General features: G+C 39.2%; 1 protein-coding gene across 4 annotated transcripts; it reads left to right on the top strand.

Moving 5' to 3' along the window:
* The first annotated feature begins 455 nt into the window (after positions 1–455).
* Positions 456–26,058, top strand: RTCA (RNA 3'-terminal phosphate cyclase). Of its 4 annotated transcripts, XM_063599776.1 has the most exons (12): positions 514–726; positions 830–930; positions 1,812–1,850; positions 2,464–2,607; positions 4,864–4,987; positions 7,707–7,765; positions 9,140–9,281; positions 9,915–10,039; positions 11,568–11,626; positions 19,506–19,600; positions 21,367–21,471; positions 25,657–26,058. In XM_063599776.1, the coding sequence occupies exons 1-12, from the start codon at positions 682–684 to the stop codon at positions 25,756–25,758; spliced, it is 1,140 nt and encodes a 379-aa protein (XP_063455846.1). In that variant the 5' UTR covers positions 514–681; the 3' UTR covers positions 25,759–26,058. The 4 variants fall into 4 exon arrangements, with proteins under 4 accessions (XP_003808525.2, XP_063455846.1, XP_034787854.1 ...); XM_003808477.6 differs by lacking the exon at positions 1,812–1,850 and having other exon boundaries at positions 456–726; XM_034931963.3 differs by lacking the exons at positions 514–726; positions 1,812–1,850 and having other exon boundaries at positions 2,449–2,607.
* Positions 26,059–26,155: the final 97 nt, after the last annotated feature.

Raw genomic sequence — 26,155 nt, 5'->3', positions numbered from 1 at the left:
GATTCTGCCTTGCCCGCCTCTCAAATAAATGGTGTGTCACCCTAGAAACAAAGATAACACACTCCGCATACACAAACACGCACACCGCAAGGAACCAAAGGCCAAGAGTATCAATGTACCAGGGCGCACACATTTCGAGAGACAGGTTCGGTGCATCGCAGGATCCCGATCTTTCTTGCATCTTCAGCTCTAAAAGTCGGCACCTCGGGGTATGCCAGGATCCTCGAGAAAACAGATATAAACACATATTTACCCACAAAACAGAGATAAAGCACAAGCCTGCGGGATAACTGGAGGAGTTATCTTACAGTTGAGACTTTCTGCAACCTGCAGATTTTGCCGTGTCCAGGGCACAAGTTTTTCAGGGCTCCTGGGCACCCCCGCGACCGTCATCTCACTTCCCCGGCAGCTTCCTCGCCCCGACCGCAGTGTTCCCAGCGCGGCTCCTTTAAGCCGAGCTACGCGCATGCGCACTGACTGCGGACCTGGGCGAACCCGGGGGTTCGTTTCTGCTGACTCCAGTGTCCCGAGAGGCGCCGCTTCTTCCGCTTTCTCGTCAGGCTCCTGCAGCCCCAGGCATGAACCAAGGTTTCTGAACTACTGGGCGGGAGCCAACGTCTCTTCTTTCTCCTGCTCCAGCGGAGGCTTTGTCGCTGCGGGCTGGGCCCCAGGGTGCCCCCCATGGCGGGGCCGCGGGTGGAGGTCGATGGCAGCATCATGGAAGGGGTGAGTGCAGAGCGAAGCGGCCGGGGCTGCAGCCTAACTAAGGAGGGGAGCTCTCACCACCGGTGTGCTTACTTCTCTTCTCCCTGTACCCCAACCTTTGCAGGGCGGCCAGATCCTGAGAGTCTCTACGGCCTTGAGCTGTCTCCTAGGCCTCCCCTTGCGGGTGCACAAGATCCGAGCCGGCCGGAGCACGCCAGGCCTGAGGTAAATCTGGCTGGAGGGGGAGTTGGGCCGTGAAGCTGGGGGATCGGGGGGTCGGGCTGCCGGGCTGGGGCATCGGGAGTCTGAGTGGGGTAACCCAGAAGGTCTCAGACGCAGGTATGGGCGATCCAGGGCGGGGACACTCTGCCTGGGCGGTGGCCTGGGTTGTAAAGTCTTGAAAGCCTGGAGGGGTGAGTTTAGAAATGGTCTCGAGTTTTCTCTGTTTGACTAAATAGTGTCATTTGCTGAAGAGCTAGCTTTTAAAATGTTTTCCCACCTCACCGGGCATTCCAAATATCCGAATAGCACGTATGAGCTGGCAAGATAGATAGGGCAGAAATGCTTGTGAGGCCAGAGGACACCCTGTTTTATAACCAGTGCATTCTGGTTCTGCTGTCAGTTTTAGAATCATAAAACAGGAAAGAATCCTGAGATGTGTTATCCCAGCTTTCATTCATACCTCCAGAGAGCTGTTATGACCAGAATTATCTGTTGTGGAGAGGGAAACACCTTGACATTTGACCTTATTTCTTCTGTCTGGGTAGCTGGGCATGCCACTAGTTGAGCTTCAGGTACATGCACCTGCTAGAAGAGGACCCAGGTTTGAAGCCACGCTGATTGTTTTGTATGTATTCTGTATTTATTACATTTTAATAAATCAGCGGTCTCAGTCTTTTGTCTACAGTTTTGAAATTACCAAAAGGCAATTACTGATATATGTTAATGTTAATTGCCTTTGTCATAGTTGTTTGCAGCCCTCCAGTTCACCAACAGGGGAATCCAATTCATTAGGCTGTAGGTGTTGTATTAGTTTGCCAGGGCTGCCATAACAAAATGCCACACACGGAGTGGAGCTTAAACAACAGAAATTTATTTCCTCACAGTTCTGGAGGCTGGAAGTCCAAGATCAAGGTCCTGACAAGGTTGGTTTCCTCTGAGAGCCATGAGAAAAGGATCTGCTCCAGGCCTGTCTTTTTGCCTCTTCACATGGTGGTTCCTCTGTGCACCTTGCCCCTAGCGTCTCTGTATGTTCTAGTTTTTTTTTTTTTTATAAGGACACCAGTAAGATTGTATGGTGGCCTCATTTTAACTTAATTATCTCTTTAAAGGCTCTATCTCCAAATATAGTCACATTCTGAGATACGGAGGGTTACAGTCTCAGCATGTTAATTTAGGGGGAACATAGTTCAGCCCATACAGGCACCATAGATTGTTCAGTCAAGTGCAAGCGAGACTGGTGGCACTGAAATAACTATTAGTTTTCTTCTTTAGCACACTTCTAATTTGCAGCAATATATCAGGGTATGTATTTATAGTCAGGAATAACTGGTCTGCAAGGAAGCGTTAAAATGATACATACTAGCAGGTAGTCTAGGTTCATAAAAACCCAAAAGGAAGCTGACACTGAAGATGTGGCACTTACTGTGGTTAGACCTTGCTGTTTTCTTGCCATTGCAGTTTTATAAATTTGTCATAAAATGTGGGGATGTAGGCAGTCTGAATGCACACGTTTTGATGCAGTATTATGACCTGAAGGCCTCAACATTTATCTGGACTGGAAATGATTCGAGATTTGTGTGATGGGCAACTGGAGGGGGCAGAAATTGGCTCAACAGAAATAACCTTTACACCAGAGAAGATCAAAGGTGGAATCCACACAGCAGATACCAAGACAGCAGGGTATGTATCACTTAACATTCCATTTAAGTAACCTGGGTTTAAGTCCAGGTTTTGCCACTTTCTGGGCAAGTTGCTTAATGTCTATGAGCTTGTTTCCCTACTTTTATGTTTTATTTTTTTGAGACAAGGTATCCCTCTTGCCCAGGCGGGGGTGCAGTGGTGCAATCACTGCTCACTGTAAGCTGTAACTCCTGGGCCCAGCAGGTCCTCCCACCTCAGCCTCCTGCGTGGCTGGGACCATAGGCACACAGCACCATGCCCAGCTAATTTTTGTATTTTTTAAAGAGACAAGGTTTCGCCATGTTTTTCAGCTGGTCTCGAATTCCTAAGCTCAGGCAATCCACCCACGTTGGCCTCCCAAAGTTTTGGGATTATAAGTGTGAGCCACCACACCTGTCCAATAAATATTCATTGAATTAATGAAATTCATTATTACTGATACAGGCTTCCCAGTTCAATACTTAAGCATCATTGTGTAAGTGAGTTAAATAAAGATCTGTCTTTTGATAGCTAAGAGGCTATGTCGAATTCCCTTTCAAACTACTTATGAATATGATTGCTTTCACTTAACTTTGGAGAAGGGAGATAATGGCTCATTTAGAAAACAACCAGGCCAGGTGCGGTGGCTCACACCTATAGTCCCAGCACTTTGGGAGGACAAGGTGGGTGGATCGCTTGAGCTCACAAATTTGAGACCAGCCTGGGCAACATGGCAAAACCCCATCATATATATATATTTATATATTTATATATATAAATAAAAATTAGCTGGGCATGGTGGTACATGCCGGTAGTCCCATCTACTTGAGAAGCTGAGGCTTGAGCCTTGGAGGTGGAAGGTGCAGTGAACCGAGATTGTGCCGCTGCACTCCAGCCTGGGTGATGGAAGGAGCCCCTGTCTCAAAAAAAGAAAAGATAATGACCAAATATTTCACTTTATGAAATTCATCATGTTACATAACTATTTCTTGTGATTTCTCACATTATTTGACTATAAGGACCAAACAGGCAAGTAAAGCAAGGATTACTTCACTAAAACTTCCCATGTGAAATATTTAGCTATCAGTCTTTTTTTTTTTTTGGTCTCCCAGGCTGGAGTGCAGTGGCATGATCATGGCTCACTGTAGCCTTGACCTCTTGGGCTCAGGCGATCCTCCTAAAGTGCTGAGACTACAGGCGTGCACCACAATGCCTGGTTAATTTTTAAATTTTTTGTAGAGATGGAGTCTCACTATGTTGCCCAGATTGGTTTTGAACTCCTGGGCTCGAGTGATCATCCCACCTCTGTCTCCCAAAGTGCTGGGATACAGGCATGAGCCACCACGCCCGGCCAAGCTGTGAGTGTTTGTTATTATTAAAATTAATAATTATTAAAATATTTTATTATGCTTTAAGTTCTGGATACATGTGCAGAATGTGCAGGTTTGTCACATATGTACACATGTGCCATAGTGGTTTGCTGCACCCATCAACTGGTCATCTAGGTTTTAAGCCCTGCATGCATTAGGTATTTGTCCTAGTGCTCTCCCTCCCCTTGCCACCTGCCCCCCGACAAGCCCTGGTGTGTGATGTTCCCCTCCCTGTGCCCATGTGTTCTCATTGTTCAACTGCCACTTATGAGTGAGAACATGCAGCGTTTGCTTTTCTGTTCCTATGTTAGTTTACTGAGAATGATGGTTTCCAGCTTCATCCATGTCCCTGCAAAGGACATGAACTCATTCTCTTTTATGGCTGCGTAAAATATTATTCTATCATATCATGAACTCCACAATGACAGGAACTATATCTTTATACCTGGAACAGTACCTTGTTATATAGTAACTAATCATATCCAGACCTTGTCTATTTTGAAAGCATTTTCATAAACTGCTAGTTTCAAGAATTCTTTTGTAAAACTTTTGAAGAAGGTTTTATTTTTAATTTTTTTTGTTTTTTACTTTTTTGTAATATAAAGAAAAGTATCAGAACTTAGCCAAGGTCACACAGCTAATGTGTTTAGTTGAAGATTCAGACCCAGGTTTGGTTATCATTTAAAGCTATTTTTCTATGGTGAAATACTGTTTTTCTTTAAAATTCAGGATTTTACTATTCAGACACTAAAATGTTTTTTAACTAGAAACTCAATGGCATATACCTGCCTTCACAGTTGTCTGTGCTTTAGTTGGTAGTGATGAACAAGAATATAGCTTATTTAAGAGTTTGAAAAGAAAATGCAGAAAAGAAAATGAAAATAAGCCCCTTCTGCCTTCTCCTTAGGAGTGTGTGCCTCTTGATGCAGGTCTCAATGCCGTGTGTTCTCTTTGCTGCTTCTCCATCAGAACTTCATTTGAAAGGTGGAACTAATGCTGAAATGGCACCACAGATCGATTATACAGAGATGGTAAGGGCTTTTGTTGTTGACAAACTAAGATGATCTCATACATGCTTCTGAGTCTCCATTCTCTAAATATATCCTGAGTGTTTTTTTGTGACTTTCTTGTTTATCTCTTCATGGTGTCTTTTCTTTCTTTCTTTCTTTCTTTTTTTTTGAGACAGTGCTGTTGCCAAGGCTGGAGTACAGTTGCATGATCACAGCTCACTGCATACTCAACCTCCTGAGCTCAAGCAATCCTCCTGTCTTGGCCTCCTGAGTAGCTGGGACTACAGGCACACACCCAGCCAATTTTTAAAAATTTTTTGTAGAGTCAATGCCTCACTATGTTGCCTAGGCTTGTCTTGAACTCCTGAGCTCTAAGGATCCTCCCACCTCAGCCTCCCAAATGTGTCTATTGCAGTAGGGGGTGGGGAATTATGTTTACTTTAAGTTTGTTGTTATGTCTTGGAATAGTGTTTATAGTGAATTAAAAAAAAAAAACTCAAGTGTAGGGCCTGGTGTGGTGGCTCACACCTATAATCCTAGCACTCTGGGAGGCTGAGGTAGGCAGATCACTTGAGCTTAGAAGTTCAAGACCAGCCTGGGCAACATGGTGAAATCCCATCTCTACAAAAAAAAAAATATAAATAAAAAACAAAAAACACTACACACAGAAAAATTAGCCAGGCATGGTGGTGCACACCTGTCCAAGCTACTCAGGAGGCTGAGGTGGGAGGATCACTTGAGCCTGGGAGGTTGAGTTTGCAGTGAGCTATGTTGGCACTCCATCCTGGGTGATAAAGCAAGATGCTGTCTTTAAAAAAACAAAAAACACCTCGAGTGTGATATAAATTATATCAGTTGTGATGTGTTATTTTATAAATACAAGGATTATGATTTGGAGGGAAACTCAAACTTTTTTTTTCTATTAAGCCCCTTCCATTCTAGGATCAAACATTTAAAAAATGATTTAAAAAATACTGGCATGCTCATATAACTAGTGGGAGAGAAAAGTGGTATAATCTTTTTTTCTTCCAGATTTATTAAAGTGTAATTTTTTCAATTGAATCCACCCTTTTTAACATGCAGTTCTGTGATTTTTGACAGTGACATGATTCACAGTTATGAACCATCTACCACAATCAAGACATAGAATAGTTCCGTTACTCTAAAAAATTCCCATATACGTTTTTGTAATCAGTCCTGAACCTCAGACCCTGGCAACTGCTGATCTGTTTTCTGTCATAGTTTTGCCTTTTGTTCAGAATGTCATATAAGGGATAATACTGTACGTAGGCTTTGAGTCTGGGTTTTTTGCTCTCCATAATACATTTGAGATTCATCCATGTTGCTTGTATCTGCAATGAAAACTTGAGTTGTGTTCTCGTATATGGATGTACCAGTTTGCATATCCATTCATCTATTGAAGGGCATTTGGGTGTTTCCAGATTTTGGCAATTATAAATTAAGTTACTGTTAACATTCATATACAAGTTTTTGTGTGATTGTACATTTTCATTTCTCTTGGGAAAATACTTGCTGGGTTGTTATAATAAGCAAATGTCTAACTTTATAATACATAGCCAGGTTATTTTAGCTTCCAAAGTGGCTACATTTTGCATTATTACCAGTACTATATGAGAGTTCCAGCTGAAGTGGGCACAGTGGTGTGTGCCTATAGTCCCAGCTATTTAATACTTGGTAGGGTGAGGTGGGAGGATCTCTTGAGCTTAAGCTGGAGTCTAGCCTGGGTAACATAGCGAGACCCCATCTCTAAAATAAAAATAAATATCAAATAGAGGATTCCAGCTGTTCTGTATCCATCCTAGCACTTGATATTTTCAGGTTTTTATTTGTTAAGCTTTTTCTGCCTTTAAAAAAAAACACAAAACAAGGTTAATAACGTGTATACCTCCTGGATACATAGGAGACAACCCAGAGAAATAAGTAAATCTCTAGAGTAGATCTCAAAGAGTTGCCTTAGACATCAGGCTTAAACACCATCTTTCTCTGAAATATTGCCATTCTAATAGATGGTATAATCTTTTTAAAGTCAGTTCGATGGGATGTATAATAAAAATTAATCTCTCCTCACCTAGTAATTTAACTTCAAGGAAACTCCTCTAATTCAATATTGCAAAGTTCAGCTAAAGATAAATGTTAAAGGTATTTGAACAGAGCATTATATACTGTAATTATCATTATATAAGATATATCATTATCTAATAATGAAAACTTGGAGAACCGTTAAGTCAATTAGGCTAGGATGCCATGGAGTCATTCAGATTTTGTTTAGGAATAATTTTATGATGTCAGGAAAATGCTTATGTTTATAATGTTAAAGCATTGTCTGTGGAATGAGATTTCAACTGTACAAAAAATTGAGATGACAGAATGGAATGCTCTTCACCAATACCCCCTCATTTCTTAAATGTACTATATTGAGATGCGTGAGGAAGTATTGGCCTTTGGAGTAGAATAACCACTGATATCAAATATCCTAAGTTCCAATTTTTTTCGTTAGATAGACTTGCACAGCTCTGATTAAATAAATGTCAAACTTTTAAATTTAGCTACATATCAGTTTTTTTATTTGAAAAAGATGGAACCAGCCTACATATTCTTATAACACTGTTTACCTATAGCACCCAGTTACTAGCCAGCAAAGCGCTTTTGTTTAGTAAATACACTTGTTAAATTAGTGAATATTGCTGATTAACCTAATGATAAAAACTGATTTTTTCAGGTCTTCAAGCCAATTGTTGAAAAATTTGGTTTCATATTTAATTGTGACATTAAAACAAGGTAAGTTGCTTGTTTCTTAAATGTTAGGATCTATTACTTACGCTAGAAGTAGTGGAAAAGTTAGACCCTTAGAGAACTGTCTTTCTCTTAATACCCACTTAATACATTGCATCTCTTGTAAGAAGTAATTGTACTTTGTGGCTTAAAAATAATGAATAGCAGGAGCATGGGGACTTGAGAGCAGCTACACATCATGGTTATTTATTTCTAGGGAAAATATTTTCAAGGGAATTTTCACACTGAGGTACCCTCATATCTAGTGATATTTCATGCCCCAGCACAGCTTAAGTGCTCACTGTGTGTAGACAACTGGACTAGACACTAAGGGGTCATAAAAGGAATTCTCTTCCACAATGTGATCAGAATTGTTTTCCTAAGAAACACATTGGGCATTCAGGTTATTTCTCTTTAAGGCTTCCCTTCTGCCACACAATCACTAGGCCATATTTCTTGGTGTGGCATTTAAGTGCTTTGAAGTCTTGCCCTAACTTTTCTAACTTCTTCGTCCCTCTCCTCCTTTCAACGTGTTATGTATTCTAACAATATGTTTGCTTGTTATTCCTTAAATATGCTTTGTGCCTTTGGACTTTTGTGTCTTTGTTCATGTTATTCTTCCCCTGCTCTCCCAAAAGTTAGAAATCCTATGTTTTTTTCAACGTGAAACTTATAATTCTTTATGAACTGTGATTGTGCCTCAATCAGAATTCATATTTGCACCTATGTTGTAGCCTTTCTTATAGCCTGACCTGTATTCTAGTAGACAGTGTGTGGAGCCATCTCCCTACCAGATGGTGAGCTCTTTGAGGGGAGGAGTACTGTCTTCTCACCGTCTGCTGTAAAATAAATGACACCAATTAATTGAATTAAAACTTTTTAAGTGTTTTGCTACTTAAATACTCATCATATATTTATTTGAGGACCTACCATGTGCCAGACATTGTTTTAGGCGCAGGAAAATAGCAGGAACAATATAGGTAAGTCTAGCCCTCAAGGCGCTTATATTCTACAACAGCCCTGTCAAATAGAACTTTCTGCATTGGGGTATATGTTCCATATCTGTGCTGTCCAATATGGTAGTCACTAGCCAAATGTGACTATTGAGCACTTAAAATGTGGCTAGTGCAGCTGGGGAGCTGATTTTTAAATTTTATTTAATTTTAATAGTTTCACATATCTCAAGGCTACCACATTGTATAGTACAGACAAAATTTTGTTTTTTAATGTGTAAAATTTTACAAAATACAGACCTAAAATATTTAGACTTTTCCATGGATTACATGTTTGGATATCATTGACATGTCATTTTATTGTAATATAGAGCTTTGTTTTTGTCATGCAATCAGTTTATGTGGGCATTTGTTATACTTTTCATAGGGGATATTACCCAAAAGGGGGTGGTGAAGTGATTGTTCGAATGTCACCAGTTAAACAATTGAACCCTATAAATTTAACTGACCGTGGCTGTGTGACTAAGATATATGGAAGAGCTTTCGTTGCTGGTGTTTTGCCATTTAAAGTAAGTTGTTTAGATGTTCTTAGAAATAAAATATATATGTGTCTTGATAAGTATTATGTCAACTAAATTTTGAAATTATTGAGAGAACTTAACATTTTTTTAAGGAAAGAAATAATGTCCTTTGTGGCAATATGGCTGCAGCTGGAGGCCATTATCCTAAGCAAATTAATGTAGGAACAGAAAACCAAATACCACATGTTCTCATAAGTGGAAGCTACGCATTGAATACACATGGACATAAAGATGGGAACACTGGGGACTGCTAATGGGAGGAGGGTGGAAGGGGGCTGAGGGTTGAAACACTATCAGGTACTGTGTTCACTACCTAGGTGATGGGATCATTCATATACCAGATCTCAACGACATGTAATTTACCCATGTAACAAACCTGCACATGTACCTCCTGAACCTAAAATAAAAGATGAAATATATATATTAATGGATACATTAATTAACAAAAATAAAATTAATTTGCATAAGCATATTTAAAAATTCAGTGCTCTCTTGAAAATCAAGTTATTAAATAATGCATGTAAAAGCTACCAATTATTTTATGTGTCTTTGAAGTCTTGAAAACAATTTTCCAAATAATCAGTAATTGTTTTATTCTATTTTTCTGTCTTGCTAAAATAGGTAGCAAAAGATATGGCAGCGGCAGCAGTTAGATGCATCAGAAAGGAGATCCGGGATTTGTATGTTAACATCCAGCCTGTTCAAGAACCTAAAGACCAAGCGTTTGGCAATGGAAATGGAATAATGTGAGACAATACTTTTTCCTACACATTAGTTGAGAACCCTAAAATAGTTATCTAATTAAATTAAAGATTTTTAGGGTTTCTTGCTTAAGTTTATAGTTTTAAGAAGTATTTATTGATTGATTGATTGATTGATTGATTGAGGTGGAGTCTCGCTCTGTTGTCCAGGCTGGAGTGCCGTGGTGTGATCTTGGCTCACTGCAAGCTCCGCCTCCTGGGTTCATGCCATTCTTCTGCCTGAGCCTCTTGAGTAGCTGGGACTACAGGCGCCCACCACCACGCCCAGCTAATTTTTTGTATTTTTAGTAGAGACAGGGTTTCACTGTGTTAGCCAGGGTGGTCTTGATCTCCTGACCTCATGATCCGCCTGCCTCGGCCTCCCAAAGTGCTGGGATTACAGGCATGAGCCACTGCGCCCAGCCTCAGTTTATATTTTTAAGGACATTCCTACCTAAAACACCAGTATGATAAATTAAGACAATTTTTCTGAGGATGGCTTGCCTTTTGTTACCTTGTAAGATCCCTTTCCCTTATATAGTGAACTTAAACGTTTAATCAGAAGTTAGGCTTTAAAGCTAGTCCTATGAGAATATTTCCAGTTGCATAAAATACGTCAAATGTGAAATCAATTCACAAATAAATATAGCAAAGAGCTTTTTAAAACCAGACTAGAGGCCAGGCGTGGTGGCTTACGCCTGTAATCCCAGCACTTTGGGAGGCTGAGGCGGGCAGATCACAAGGTCAAGAGATCAAGATCATCCTGGCCAACATGGTGAAACCCCGTCTCTACTAAAAATACAAAAATTAGCTGGGCGTGGTGGTGCACACCTGTAGTCCCAGCTACTTGGGAGGCTGAGGCAGGAGAATCACTTGAACCTGGGAGGCGGAGGTTGCAGTGAGCTGAGATCACACCACTGCACTCCAGCCTGGCGACAAAGTGAGACTCCATCTCAAAAAAAACCAGACTAGAACTATTACGTTAATTCAGTTAGGAGTTATAGATTTAAGTATTAGTACAAATTCTTTAACTGATGTTTTTGAAGTATAAAAGTACCATTTGTGGATATTTAAGTTCCAAATCCTCTCATTCAGAATTTCCATTAAAAGGTTTAAAGTAAATGCTTGCTCTACTTATGATAACACTATCTAAAAACCGTAGAACAATACCAAAGTCTCTGCATAACGACCTTTTTATTTAAGATAATTCTGAAACACTTTATAGTACTGTATGCCTGTGAAATGGTACCACTTAGTGCTAATGACATGTTAACTTGTTGGGGGGCATGGTAGACATTTCTTAACCTGTGAATTAGAATCTGGTGTGACTTCTGGTCAAGTGGTAAAGGATACTACTGGTCTGATTAAGATAGACAATGTTAATCATACCACTCTATATGAAGAATTTTTACTTTTGCAATTTGTTGCCCAGATTTAGTTCTGCCTATTTAATAGTCATTGTTCTCTTTTGTTGTATTTGCATAAATTTAGAACATTTATAGCAAAGGTAGTAATAACTTTTTTTCTTGCATAGAATTATTGCTGAGACCTCCACTGGCTGTTTGTTTGCTGGATCATCGCTTGGTAAACGAGGTAAGATAAATGAAGGGGGTCCATAGTTCCCAATGCTACTGCAGAATTCTTTAATCCATCAGGATTGGAATGTTATAGAATGATGGATGAAAGTTTAAAAGGATGTAGTTAATTGATTCTCTTTTAGAGTCAATTACACTTTCAGACTTTCAGTCTTTCTCCCACCTTTATACTTTGGAAAATTTCAAACCTATGGAAAAGTTGAATGACTAGTTCAACTAGTCATCCATACAACCTTCTCTTAGATTCACTAGTTATGAACATTTAGTTTGTTGTGTATATTTCTGAGCCATTTCAATATAAGTTGCAGGTGCCATGTCTCACCCCTGAATACTGCAGCATATATGTCCAAAGAGCAATAACTACATAATTATAATACCATTTTTACACCTGAAGAATTTGTTTTATTCTGACACACCAGATAGCTTCATACATAATGAATTGTTTCCAAAATATTATTTAGAGCGATGTGGAATTTTTTTTTTTTGGGGGGGGGGCACATAGCATTTGTTTCTCAAGTCTCTTTAGTCCCTCTTTTAATACAGAATCCTCCCATTACCTTTTTTGTTGTTGTTCATTTCATGATACTGACATTTTTAAGAGTCCAGGCCATTTTCTCACAGTTTCCCACAATTTAAATTTGTCTGATTGTCTCATGATATATTCAGATTAAACATTTTTATTAAGAATACTACATAGGTGATTTTGTGTACATTCCACTGTATCACGGCAGGGGGCACATGATGTTAGTTTCTCCTTTATTGGTGAGGTTGAGTGTGATCACTTGGTTAAGGAGGTGTGTCCTGCAGATCTGTCTGCCGTGAAAGTTCCTTTTACCTTTATAATTAACTAGTGATCCAAGAAAATATTTTGAGGCCATCTGGTTATCCTGCACCCATAACAGCTTTCATCCAGTGGTTTTAACATCTATTGATGATTCTTCTCTGCATCAGTTATTACATTGGTGATTTCAGAATTTTGAATGTTTTTGTGAAAGGGAAATTTGTTTAAGGTTTGGTATATTAGAGAGAGAAGATACATACATGCATGTGTTTGTTAATATTTAAAGTTACTTTTACCAATCAGGCAACTTTTAGGTGAACTTCTAGTTGTTTGCGTGGTCATTGATTGCTTTATTCCTACTTTGTAGCATCTTTAAAAATGCTTACCAAGCTGGGCACAGTGGTACACAACTGTAATCCTAGCACTTTGGGAGGCTGAGGTGGGAGGATCACTGAGACCAGAAGTTCAAGACTATCCTGGGCAATGTAGTGAGACTTTGTCTTTGCAAAATAAATAAACAAATAAAAATGTTTACCCTAGCTATGCTGTTAAGCCATGCTATTACTACTGAATACAAAAAAAATTAGGAATTCTTCAATTTGCTCAGTTGGTAAATCTAGAACTAGTTGGGCATCAAATCTGATCAAGAGAATAAATAAAATCACCATTTCCAGTTGAACTCACATAAATGAATTCTGTCTAAAACTGTGCTATTCAAAATGTGGTTGGCAGACAGGCAAACTTGTCAGCATCAGCTGGGAGTTTGTTAGAAATACAGATTTTGGGACCTACCTCAGACGTATTGAATTAGAATCTGTGGGAGTGGGGCCCAGGAATCCATTTTAACAAACTTTCCAGGTACTTTTAATGTATACTGAAGTTTGAGAAATAGTGATCTAAAATATGTATTTGGCATATACTAATTACATATTAGGTGCAGTGAGGAATCAGTGTGGATATTGAGCCACTGCATGCACTATCTACAACAGTCTTTAGAAGCAAAGAGAATACAAATATAAAATGGAGACTAGGAGCAGACATATTACAAGTAATAAGTACTTAGCAGGCATTGGGAGAAGTGTGAGTTTGTTTGTATTACTGGTTACCAAATGTGCCAGGTACTGTGTACTAGGGATTCAAAAGTGACAGCTATGATTCCTGCCTCCTGGGTTATTCTGGCAGAGAAACAGACCAGTTCTATGATAGTGGTATCCCCAGGGTACCACAGGAATACAGGGGAAGCAAAGTGAGTCCTTCTGGGGACTGATTGACACCAAATCTGCCTTCTGCCATTTAATGGTCCTCCAGTGGGTTCTGTGGGTAAATAGAAGTTAGCTGGATAGAAAAGTGACAGCTAAGGAGGAAGGACAAAGAAATTTGACATACAAAAGTATTCTGGGTGAGGTGGCATGCAGCTTTAGTCCAAGCTACTCGGGAGGCTGAAGCAGGATGATTGCTTGAGCCAGGAGTTTGACAACAGCCTGGCCAACATGGCAAGATCCCATCTCTTAAAATTTTTTTTTTTAATTAGCCCCATATGGTGGCTCACACCTATAGTCCCAGCTGCTCAGGAGGCTGAAGCGGGAGGATTGCTTGATCCTAAGATGTTCAAGGCTGCAATGAGCTATGATTGCACCACTGCATTCCAGCCTGGGTGACACAGTGAGACCTTGTCACCAAAAAAATAGTGTTCTGTGTTTGAGCAAGCAACTGCAAGTGGATAATAGATCTGGGTAAGGGAATGGAGAGAGATGACAACAGAAAGATCGACAGGCCGGATTCTGAAAGGCTATAGGTTATATCTAGGAATTTACATTTCATCCTGAAATATAGAGCATTTAATGAGGGATGTGATATGAGAGTTTTTGAAAGATAATTCAGAGAAGTAGAAGAAAGCCATATTAGAGGCAGGAAGATAAGAGTTTATTACAATTCAGGTCAGAATGGTAAGGGCCTGTGCCAAGGAATGCTGGGCTAGAGAGGTGAATACTGATAAAAGGGTATTTGCAAAGGTGAATGGACAATATTTGCTGGCCAGTTGGGTATGGGAAGTGAGGAAGGCAGTGTAAAGTATGACCTTCTAGATGTCTGGCTTAGGTAACTGGATATATTTACCTCTTGTGAATATACGGGGTAGAGTTAGTTTGCCAGGGTAGATGATAATTTTAGATATGCTGCGTTGAGATTGATTGTAAAGGGATCATTACTTTATCAGTAATACATGGAATTTTTTTACCAGGCCTGAAAAAAATTTTCTAATGTTCTGTCAGCATTTTTTTCTCACTTTGTCACATGAAACAACTTGTACTTTAAAGTAGTTTTTGGATAAAACACTTGTAGAGTACACAGTACTTATTTTTAGACTTAGGGTGTTAGGAGAGAATAGAGGAGAGAGCAACATGCCTGCTGAGATTGACTGACTCCTTGTTTCCTATCATGCACATCAGTCAAATGAGATGTTAGCAAATGCAAAAGTAACTTGTGGTCTTCTCAATCCAGCTTGTCTATATGTTAAGGATCTCAGAGAGAATGTCATGACCTCTATTATCCAGATCCCCTTTCATTTCTGATTTAAATTAACTAGAAAATTACTGGATTTAGGGGCTGGGTGTGGTGGCTTATGCCTGTAATCCCAGCACTTTGGGACGCCAAGGTGAGCAGATCACTTGAGCCCAAGTGTTCAAGACCAATCTGGGCAACATGGCGAAACCCTGTCTCTACAAAAAATACAAAAATTACTTGAGCATGGTGGCATGTGCTTGTAGTCCCAGCTACTCTAAATGCTGAGGCAGGAGGCGGGAGGATCACTTGAGCCCAGGAGGTGTAGGTTGCAGTGAGCTGAGATCACACCACTGCACTCCAGCCTAGGTGATAGAGCAAGACCCTGTCTCAAAAAAATAAAACAAAACTACCAGACCTTGAATCCTAATTTCTTAGGGTTATCACCAGAAGGAACATTGGCTGCTTGTCAATACCACCATAGGTGGTAGAGGCAGGAAGTTGTAACTAGGGATGTCTTTATCATTGTCTCAGTTACTAAAACCATTTTGATCTTAGTTTCCTTATATGTTGAGCAAGAAGATTAGCCTGGAGAATCTCCAAAATCCTTCTAACTATAACATTCTTCAATTTTATTTTAAAACGGTGAGATTTTGTTTTGTCTGAGAAAATCTCGCTGTTTTAGACTGAGGCAGTGTGTTATGATAGAGAGCACTAAACAGAGAGTGAGAAGACCTAAATTTTAGTCCCATGTCCTGTCATTATCATGCATAGTGACTCTGGGCTTTCCTTATCTGAAAAATGATATTGGACCGTGATTGTGATCTATGTTTAAGGATCCCTTCCAACTTTAAGTGATTGCATTATAGACAGAATGTGTTTTGTCTTTCCATTGTTGCGTATCTGTGTGATCTTTCATTACTCTTATCTTACAGTTAGTTATATTCTTTACTATGGGAGCAAAATAATCTGCTGAAATGAATTGTGCCTCTGGTTAATCAATCTTTATTTCCTTTGTGTAGTAATTGCCTCACTTATAGCAAGCACCTTCCTTCCCTCCCTCAGTGTATGTGGTAATTCAGGGCATCTCTCTGTTTTTGTTTTTGTTTTTTTTTTTCGAGACGGAATCTTGCTTTGTCGCCCAGGCTAGAGTGCAATGGAGCAATCTCGGCTCACTGCAACCTCCGCCTCCTGGGTTCAAGCAATCCTCCCACCGCAGCCTCTCAAGTAGCTGGGATTACAAGTGTGTGCCACCATGCCGGCTAATTTTTGTATTTTTGGTAGAGACGGGGTTTCACAGTGTTGGCCAGGCTGGTTTTGAACTCCTGACCTCAAGTAATCTGCCTCCCAAAGTGCTGGGATTACAGGCGTGAGCCACCGTGCCGGCCTCATGGCATCTCTCTGATGTCCTAAAACAAGTCCTTGAGACCTTTGTTTAAAAACATCCAAAATGTGAGAAGATTGGCAATTAGTTAGAAAAGCATTAAGATTTCAGAAGAAATTGAGATTTTGCTTTTGGTGTGTATAATACTAATAAGCAAGATTCTCATATTTTGCTTATTATGTTCAGTTGCTACAGACTGCTAGTAATGGCAGTTAGTAATGTAGAACCATTCATGCCGTTACTATCAAGGTGGCTGGGTGGAAAGGAATGTGAATGGCTCTGAGGAATTCTTTGCTACATGGCAGAAAACTTTAGTGTACCTGCTGTTTTCTAGTACTACAAAGCCGGAAGTTCTTTCCTTTTCCTATACATCCTCCATCCCTATTTTAGCTGTTTTTCAAGGACTCACTTAAGTCCTTCATGCTTTATGAAACCTCAAATTATTCTAGAACCTATATAATCTCTTACTTTTCTGAACTCCTGTCGGGTATATAGTTTATATCACAGAGTTAGCACTTAATTATCCTCTAATTTTCTAATATATGTGTATTTTAAATGCCTCCTTAGCAAAGGATCTGGTTTCTATTACTTAGCATGGTAGATAAATAGTGGGTATGCAATACTCCTACAGGTTGAGCATTCCTAATCCAAAAATCTAAAATCTGAAATATTCCAAAATCAGAAGCTTTTCAAGTGGCAATATGCCACAAAACTTTGTTTTATGCACAAAAATCATTTAAAACATTGTATAAGGTTGCCTTCAAGCTATGTGTGTAAGGTATGTATGAACATTAATGAATTTCAGGTTTGTTTATTTATTTATTGAGATGGGAGTCTTACTCTCTTGCCCAGTCTAGAGTGGAGTGGTGCAATCTTGGCTTACTGCAACCTCTGCCTCCTGAGCTCTAGAGAGCTTCCCACCACAGACTCCCGAGTAGCTGGAATTATTAGTGTGTGCCACCATGCCTGGCTATTTTAGTAGAGACAGAGTTTCACCATGTTGGCCAGGCTAGTCTTGAACTCCTGTACTCAAGCTATCTGCCTGCCTCCACCTCCCAAAATGCTGGGATTACAGGTGTGAGCCACCGTGCTTAGCTGAATTTCATGTGTAGACTTGGGTCCCATCCCCAAGCTATCTCATTATGTATATCCAAATATTCCTTTTTTTTTTTTTTTTTTTTTTAAATTTTGAGACAGAATCTCATGTGTCACCCAGGCTGGAGTGCAGTGGCACGATCTCAGCTCACCATAACCTCTGCCTCCCGAGTTCAAGAGATTGTTGTCCCTCAGCCTCCTGAGTAGCTAAAACTACAATCGCACACAACCATGCCTGGCTAATTTTTGTATTTTTAGTATTTCACCATGTTGGCCAGTCTGGTCTCGAATTCCTCATCTCAAGTGATCTGCCCGCCTTGGCCTCCCAAAATGCTGGGATTATAGGCATGAGCCACCATGCCTGGCTCAAATATTCCAAAATTTTTTAAAAATCCAAAATCTGAAACCTTCTAGTCCCAAGCATTTCAGATAAGGGTTACTCAACCTGTGTTATTATTAATAGCTTTTTATGTACTAGTCTGGGTAATAGATGCTTTATAAATATTATCTCTAATTTCTATAACAACTTTGCAGCATAGTTATTATCATCTCCATCTTCTAGAAGAGGAAATGGCAGTGGCTAACCAGAAGTCAAGATTCACAAAACATGTTTCAAACCATTTCATTCAGTCACGTAAATACTTGGCCAATTGATAATATAAAGAGGGTAATTTATTATATTATTATGACTACTATAAAGAAAAATAGAGCTTCTGGGCATGATGGCTCATGCCTGGAATTCTAACACTTTGGGAGGCTGAAGCAGGAGGATCACTTGAGTTCAGGAGTTTGAGACCAGTCCAGGCAATGTAGTGAGACCTAGTCGCTAAAAAAAAAAAAAAAAAAAAAAAAAACAAGAAAAAACAAGAAAAACAAAGAAAAATAGAGTTAAAATTCTACAATTTCCACTTTGGGGAAAATTTTATCATATATAATCAAGTAAATTTGCAAATATAAAATAGAAACAAAACTAACCACATTTTCATTTTTCATAAGACGTTTTCATTTGCAGCCAAGAATTTTTTAGTTGAGAGTAAATACCTTAAAATAATAATGTGGCATTCTACTACTTGTGACAGACTTACTTTGTATTCAGTGTTGTACCAAAGATTTGGAATATGTATGGAGAGATAGGGAATAGGGCAAGAGGGTAAATATTCTGACTTATATTTAAAATAAGCGAATACCTGTTCAAATCTTAGAGGAAATAAAACTCTAAAATATTTTATCTGATAATGTTATATGCTCTTTTTTTACATAAAATGTAATTTCTTGACTTTAAAAAAATTCTTTAATTTTTTTTTTTTTTTTTTTGGCAGAGTCTTGCTCTGTCACCCAGGATGGAGTACAGTGGCACAATCTCAGCTCACTGCAACCTCCACCTCCCAGGTTCAAGTGATTCTCTTTCCTCAGCCTCCTGAGCAGCTGGGATTACAGGCATGCACGACCATGCCCAGCTAAGTTTTCTATTTTTAGTAGAGATGGGGTTTTGCCATTTTGGCCAGGCTGGCCTCAAACTCCTGACCTCAAGTGATCCATCCGCCTCAGCCTCCCAAAGCACTGGGATTACAGGCGTGAGCCACCGCACTGGGCCAAATTCTTTAATTCTGATGGAATTACCTGCAGACTAATTGTAACACGCATGCTTTTCTGGGATTTGGGAGGGGAATTTGTTTGTTTGGTAGATGGCGTCTAGCTATGTTGCCCAGGCCAGCCTTGAATTCCTGGCCTCAAGCAATTCTTACACCTTAGCTTCTCAAAGTCCTGGGATTACAGCCATGAGCCACCATGCCTGGCTGCAAGTTTTAATTTTTGAAATTGAGGCATAGCATTATAGGGTCATAACTTAACTTATAAACTGGCTTTATAAATTAGTACATTTTAAATAGGACTAATGAAGCCTATATTTTCCTCCACTAGTATATTTAAAGGTATAAGACTTGTGTATCCCAAACACTCAGAATATTAAATAACTAAAGATCTTATTCTAAAAGGTGCATTGAGTGGGTTTTTGAGGCCTAAACATTGTATACCAGTGCTAATTGGGATATACCAAACTTTTTGTCTCTTAGTAATTAGTTTTGTTTTGTTTTGTTTTAATGTTGTGCTTATCTTAAGGTGTAAATGCAGACAAAGTTGGAATTGAAGCTGCCGAAATGCTATTAGCAAATCTTAGACATGGTGGTACTGTGGATGAGTATCTGCAAGACCAGGTAATGACACATTTAGGTTAAAAACCCTCTAACCTGTTAGATTTGAATATGTGGTAGATTGAATATCAATTTAAATAATTGACTTTCAGACACTAATTAGCAAGTCCTACTTCAATAATTTTAAAAAATATTCTGGGATTTGCATTCCTCAAATTTCAGCCCTCATTTTACTTTACCTGTCTATAGTGTTTTGCGCAATTGACCACTCCTTCCTTTTTGAAGTATTTTCTTTCCTTGGTTTCTGAAATACTGTTATCTTCCTATCTCACTGGCCATACATTCTAGTCTCCTTTGCTAGTTTATTATGGTTTTCATCTTCTCAACAACAATTTTTTTTTTTCGGTGGAGACAGAGTCTTGCTATGTTGCCCAGGCTGGTCTCGAACTCCTGGTTTCAAGTGATCCTCCTGCTTCAGCTTCCTGAGTAGCTAGGCCTACAGGCACATGCTGTCATGCCTACCTAATTTAAAACTTTTTTTTTGTTTTAATTTTTATAGAGACGAGGTCTCAGTATGTTGACCAGGCTAATCCTAAACTCTGGCACCCAAGTGATCCTCCCACTTTGGCCTCCCAGAGTTTTGAGATTAAGGGCCATGAGCCACTGTGCCTGGCCAACTTCTAAATTTTGATGAGCCCCTGGACTTTGGCTTATACTTGTTTTCTTTTTCTGTAGTTGCTCCCTCTCTTAGTTTGTCCAGTCTCATGGCTTAAGTACCGTCTTTATGCTGACAACTCCCAAATTTATATCCGAAGCCCAGGCCTTTCTCTTTAACTCCTTGCTCATAATATCCCCTATGCCTGTCAACACCTCCACTTGGACGTGTCACAGACCTCTCAAACTTAGCACGTTGCATGGCGCGGTGGCTCAAGCCTGTAATCCCAGCACTTTGGGAGGCCGAGGTGGGCGGATCACGAGGTCAAGAGATCGAGACCATCCTGGCTAACACGGTGAAACCCCGTCTCTACTGAAAAAATACAAAAAATTAGCCGGGCGTGGTGGCGGGTGCCTGTAGTCGTAGCTACTCGGGAGGCTGAGGCAGGAGAATGGCGTGAACCTGGGAGGCGGAGTTTTGCAGTGAGCCGAGAATGTGCCACTGCACTCCAGCCTGGGCGGCAGAGCAAGATTCCGTCTCAAAAAAAAAAAACAAAAACGAAAAACAAAAAAAACTTAGCACGTTCACTCACAGTGAGAAGTGATACTGAATATTTCCAAATATCGTTTTTATGGTCTGTTATAGATTTTCCTTTCTACCATACTTTTGTCTCTTTAGTCCCAAATCAGTAGTGTCCACATTTAGAAATATAGTCCTCAAGATTTCTTGACCTGTTTCTTAAGACAGTTTCTGTTATTTCTAGTCTCTTCCTCCTTGCCCAGGTCTACTTTAAACTCCCAGTAAAGTCCCAGTATTAGTCTGTCTATTCAGCTGTTAAAATGTAATTTAAGAGAGTAGAATAAACATCATATTATATATACCAACTTGTAGAGATAGTTGGTCTAAGTACATTACTGTTCTGTATTTTACTTGTAAATATTAATTTAAAAAATTGTATGTTGAGAGCTGCTACCAAGCCTTTTTGTACTACTCACAGACTTAGGGTAACATAGGTTTTCTGTCATCTTCTGAGTATGTCTGGAAACCTAAAGAAATAGAAATTCTGTTTTAGCAATTTTTATTTCTAGTAGTATTTTTATTATGGGCAGCAATGGAATTATAACGCCAAATATTAATAAATGTGTGAGGTTTTTCTTTGTTCTTTTTTAAATAGCTGATTGTTTTCATGGCATTAGCCAATGGAGTTTCCAGAATAAAAACAGGACCAGTTACACTCCATACGCAAACCGCGATACATTTTGCTGAGCAAATAGCAAAGGTGAGTATTCTATCAGAAAGGGAAATTGATATTTTGATTTTTATTTTAGCCAATTTTGGGTTAAATTTTAATAGGAAACTTAATAGTAATCATAATTGCTATCACTGTTTCCTGTGTGACAGGCACTGAGCTAATTTAGCAATTTATCTAAACTGTCTACTCAGCATAACTATTGTAGGTGGCTATTTATTATTATTCCCATTATAAATATGAGTAAAGTGAGGCAGAGAGATTCATTAAATTGTTCAAGGCCACATGGATTTTTAGTGGCAGAGCTGAGCTTTGAGCAAACCTGGGAAAGCATAATTCAAAACCCATGTTATAATCACTGTGTGGTACTGCCTTACAGAGTAAGTAAAGATGTTTTGTTGTGAACTATGATATCAAATCACAAGGGATTCATAGTTGGCTATAAAAAAAATTTATATAAAATTTTAGACATTTTATTTTCTTGATTCTATTGGTAAAATAGAATATTTGTTGAAACTAATATTCACTGTCCTCTGAAATTTAGTAGAGTTGACGTACAGTTTTTAATGAAGAAGGATTTATCATTATATGAGCTCATATTCATACCTTTCCTACAGGATTCTTTTTTTTTTTTTTTGAGACAGGGTCTCACACTGTTGCCCAGGCTGGAGTGCAATGGCATGATCTCGGCTCACTGCAACTTCTGCCTCCCAGGCTCAAGTGATTCTCCTGCCTTAGCCTCCCAAGTAGCTGGGATTACAGGCACATGCCACCACACCTGGCTAATTTTTCTAATTTTTGTAGAGATGGGGTTTTGCCATGTTGCTTAGGCTGGTCTCAAACTTCGTAGCTCAGGTGATCTGTCCACCTTGGCCTCCCAAAGTGTTGTGATTATAGGTGTGAGCCACTGTGCCTGGCCTGGATTGTTAATTTAAAGAAACAATAGGTATATTTAATCATGAAACTAATGTAATTTCTTTATAGGAAATAGAGGGGAAAAGCCTTCTCATAATTTCCCCTTGCCGGTAAAACCACTGTTGACATTTAGGTGTTTTCCTCTTCTCCTAAATCGTTTCTCTTTGCATTTTTTGCAGTTAATGCATACAACTTCATTTCTTGCTTATTTCAGTAACATGTAGCATATTTCCCATTTTGCTTATTCTTTATAAAGTAATTTTATAAAGAAATATAAAATTTGTAACAATTTTATAAGGGAAGTTGCTAATCTTAAGCATTTTTATTATTATTATTTTTGAGACAGGGTCTCACACTGTTGCCCAGGCTGGATTGCAGTGGCACAAACCTCCTGGGCTCTCAAATGATCCTCCCACCGCAGCCTCCCAAGTAGCTGGGGCTACGGGAGTGTGCCACCACACCTGGCTAATTTTTTGATGTTTTGTAGAGATGGAGTCTTGCCACATTCCCAGGCTGGTCTTGAACTCCTGGGCTCAAGCAGTCCTCTGACCTCAATCTCCCAAAGCGCTAGGATTACAGGTGTGAGCCAGCATGCCCAGCCCTAGTCTTAAGCATTTTTTAAAGTGACAAAAGTAACATATATTAATTTAAAAAATTAATCATTACAGAAGTGTCCCATACACAAAACCACTGTTGCTGCCCTACTCCTATTTGTATGATGATCCTTTTTCTTTTCTTTTTTTTTTTCTTAAGATAGAGTCTTGCTCTGTTAACCCAGGTTGGAGTGCAGTGGCACGGTCTTGGCTCACAGCAACCTCTGCCTCCCAGGTTCAAGCGATTCTCATGCCTCAGCCTCCAGAGTAGCTGGGATTACAGGCGTGTGCCACCATGTCCAGCTAATTTTTGTACTTTTTAGCAGAGACAGGGTTTCACTGTGTTAGCTAGGCTGGTCTCAAACTCCTGGCCTTATGCGATCTGCCTGCCTTGGCCTCCTAAAGTGCAGGGATTACAGGCGTGAGCCACCGCGCCTGGCCTTTCTTTTTTTTTTTTCTTTTAAGAGACAGGGGCTTGCTCTGTTGCCCAGGCTGGATTACAATGGCAGTATCATAGCTCACAGTAGCCCCGAACTCCTGGGCTCCAGTGATCCTTTCACCTCAGCCTATCAAGTAGCTAGGACTGCAGCTGTGCACCACCACACCCTGCTAATTTTTTTTTTTTTTTTGAGAGACGGGATCTCCCTGTGTTGCCCAGGCTGGTCCTGAACTCCTGGGCTCAAGTGATCCTCCCACCTCAGCTTCCCAAATGCCGTGATTACAGCTGTGAGCTACTGTGCCCAGTTTGATTCTTAATTATGTATACTTTTAATTGTTATTAAGAAACATAGATAAGTTTTTGTTAAATTGTAGGAAAGACTGATGGGAATTAAAGGCAAATTGTATTTGATGTCAAGAGTGTTAACTCTATTTTTTTTTGTTACTCTACTTATGCTGTATTTATAACTATTACTTGTCTGTCTCTCCTTATAGATTGATCTCCTTAATAGCAGAGATCAGGTTTTATTCATTATATTCTTTACTTTTCACAGTACTTTACATATAGTAGATGCTTACTTGTTATTTGAAATGTATACATAACGGAAAGTGCTATGAACCTGTGTATAGCTTGTATCTTGGTCAGCTTTGTTGTGTATAACTGGGTGACTTGGGGCAAGTTTCTTATCTTTCTTTGTCTCAATGCAAATAGTTATCTGTAAAATCAGACTTAAGCTAGATAGGCCTGCTATGCTCCTTTCAGGTCTACATATTTGTAGTTTTAGGTAGGTTTATGTATAGGCTAGAAATGATTTTCATAGCTGCTACGTGTGTTTCATATTTACATAATGCTTGTAATTTGAAAAATATATAAACGCATGCATATATTACTAATTAATTAATATGGTTATCTAGCTCAGAATTCAGCATTTATTCATTCAACAGTAATTTCAAGTGTCCACTCTGTGTCAGTACATTACCATGTAATGCTGAAAGTGAAAGAATTTTAAAACATTACTATTCATTCAGTAAGGCCCCCAAGTGATGGTTTTCAAATTGTGCTTCCAAGAATCCTAAGATTTTAGGCATATTTGAAATCCTTTTGCCACAAACTTAACCTATTTAATTGTTTTGATTTTTTTTTTAAGACGTTGATGGGAGTTTTGAGGAGTCTTCCTGTGTTGCCCAGGCCAGCCTCCTGAACTGAACTCAAATGATCCTTCCACCTCAGAATAGCTGGGATTATAGGTGTGCACCACTGCACCTGGCTAGTTGTTTCGATTCTAAATTTAGTTTTGTTAAAATGAATCACATTTGCTTTAAAAATAATGATGTTTTCAAAATACAGTGATATAGGCCAGGCACAATGACTCATGCCTGTAATCCCAGCGCTTTAGGAAGCTGACTCAGGAGGATCACTTCAGCCTAGGAGTTTGAGCCTGGGCAACAAAGTGAGACCCCGCCTATACAACAGAATTAAAAATTAGCCAGGCATGGTGGCATGTGCCTGTGGTCCCAGCTACACTGGAGGCTGAGGCAGGAGGATCCCTTGAACCCAGGAAGTTGAGGCTGCAGTGAGCCGTGTTCATGCCACTGCACTGCAGCCTGGGTGACAGAGCAAGACTCTGTCTCAAAAACAGAACAAAAACAAAAGCAAAATACAATGATACAGGTAAAATATTTCAAAGCCAACTTTAGTTACTAAGTGAAAAATGTGATATTAAGCCCAGTACATTAAAGATGAAGGAAGATGTTAATCACCACCACCACCCCTCCTCCCCACATACCTTCTCTGAATTGGATCTTTTGAACGATATATTTAGGGAACTAAATTAGCAAGAAAAAATGTAAAGAAATTAAAGGGTAATTTGTGACTTGACAAGATAAAAGTAGAAATGTTTCAGAAAAATTTTAGGGCATAGGGAATACAGTTGCGTTAAAATTACCATTTGAGGTTTCAAAATTGTTATTTGCCTAAGCTGTACATCTGAGCTTTCTGATTTAGTGTGCGTGGAAGGGGCCCAGGCATATATATTTGGACAAAACTCACAGGTATGTATACCTCTGAAGAAGAACCATGGTTGTACAATGAAATGTGTTATCTTGAGGCTATTAAGTTTCTTTCTCATCAATCATTTGATCTTTGTGTCTCTGTAGGTTTTTCAATAAAATGGGCTTGACATTAACTCTCTGCCTACATAAGTTGGAGTTGTGGGCTCTTTCCTCCATATCTCTTCGTATTACTTATATACTCCTCTTCTGATTTCAGGCTAAATTTATTGTGAAGAAATCAGAAGATGAAGAAGATGCCGCTAAAGATACTTATATTATTGAATGCCAAGGAATTGGGATGACAAATCCAAATCTATAGAGTATTTGCCTCTTAAATGATACCTCATTGATATATTGCACTATTTCATAAATACTATAAAATAATGACTAGGAAGTAACTTATTAAAGGCTATGACTTAAATTTGAAGATGAAGTACAGTGTTCTAGGTTTGCTGAGAAGGCTTCATTAAATTAATCTCACTTTGAATATCTCCTGAGAGATGGACAATGAAATATCAGTCGGTGGATATGTGTGATAGCTGATTTCAATATTGGTGGATATGTGTGATAGCTGATTTCAATATTGAAGTATTGAAATAAAATATTCTTTACACCTGAAGTAAATACATTTTTCTTTTTTATGTAATTAATTAAATCAGGGATATAGATTTGATCTGTAATTTGGGTATAATTCTAATCTTTGCTGAAATCACATC

This window comes from Pan paniscus, chromosome 1, assembly GCF_029289425.2.
Source record: "Pan paniscus chromosome 1, NHGRI_mPanPan1-v2.0_pri, whole genome shotgun sequence".
Lineage (NCBI taxonomy): Eukaryota > Metazoa > Chordata > Mammalia > Primates > Hominidae > Pan > Pan paniscus.
The sequence above is the reverse complement of the archived record's forward strand: the minus strand, read 5'-3'. Positions and strand labels throughout refer to the sequence as shown.

Excerpts from the sequence above, each read along its gene's own strand:
- RTCA (XM_063599776.1), top strand. The coding sequence starts at position 682 with ATGGCGGGGCCGCGGGTGGAGGTCGATGGCAGCATCATGGAAGGG. Across the intron at positions 2,608-4,863 it reads GCAGATACCAAGACAGCAGG|GAGTGTGTGCCTCTTGATGC; the intron begins GTATGTATCACT and ends CCTTCTCCTTAG. Across the intron at positions 10,040-11,567 it reads GGCAATGGAAATGGAATAAT|AATTATTGCTGAGACCTCCA; the intron begins GTGAGACAATAC and ends TTTCTTGCATAG.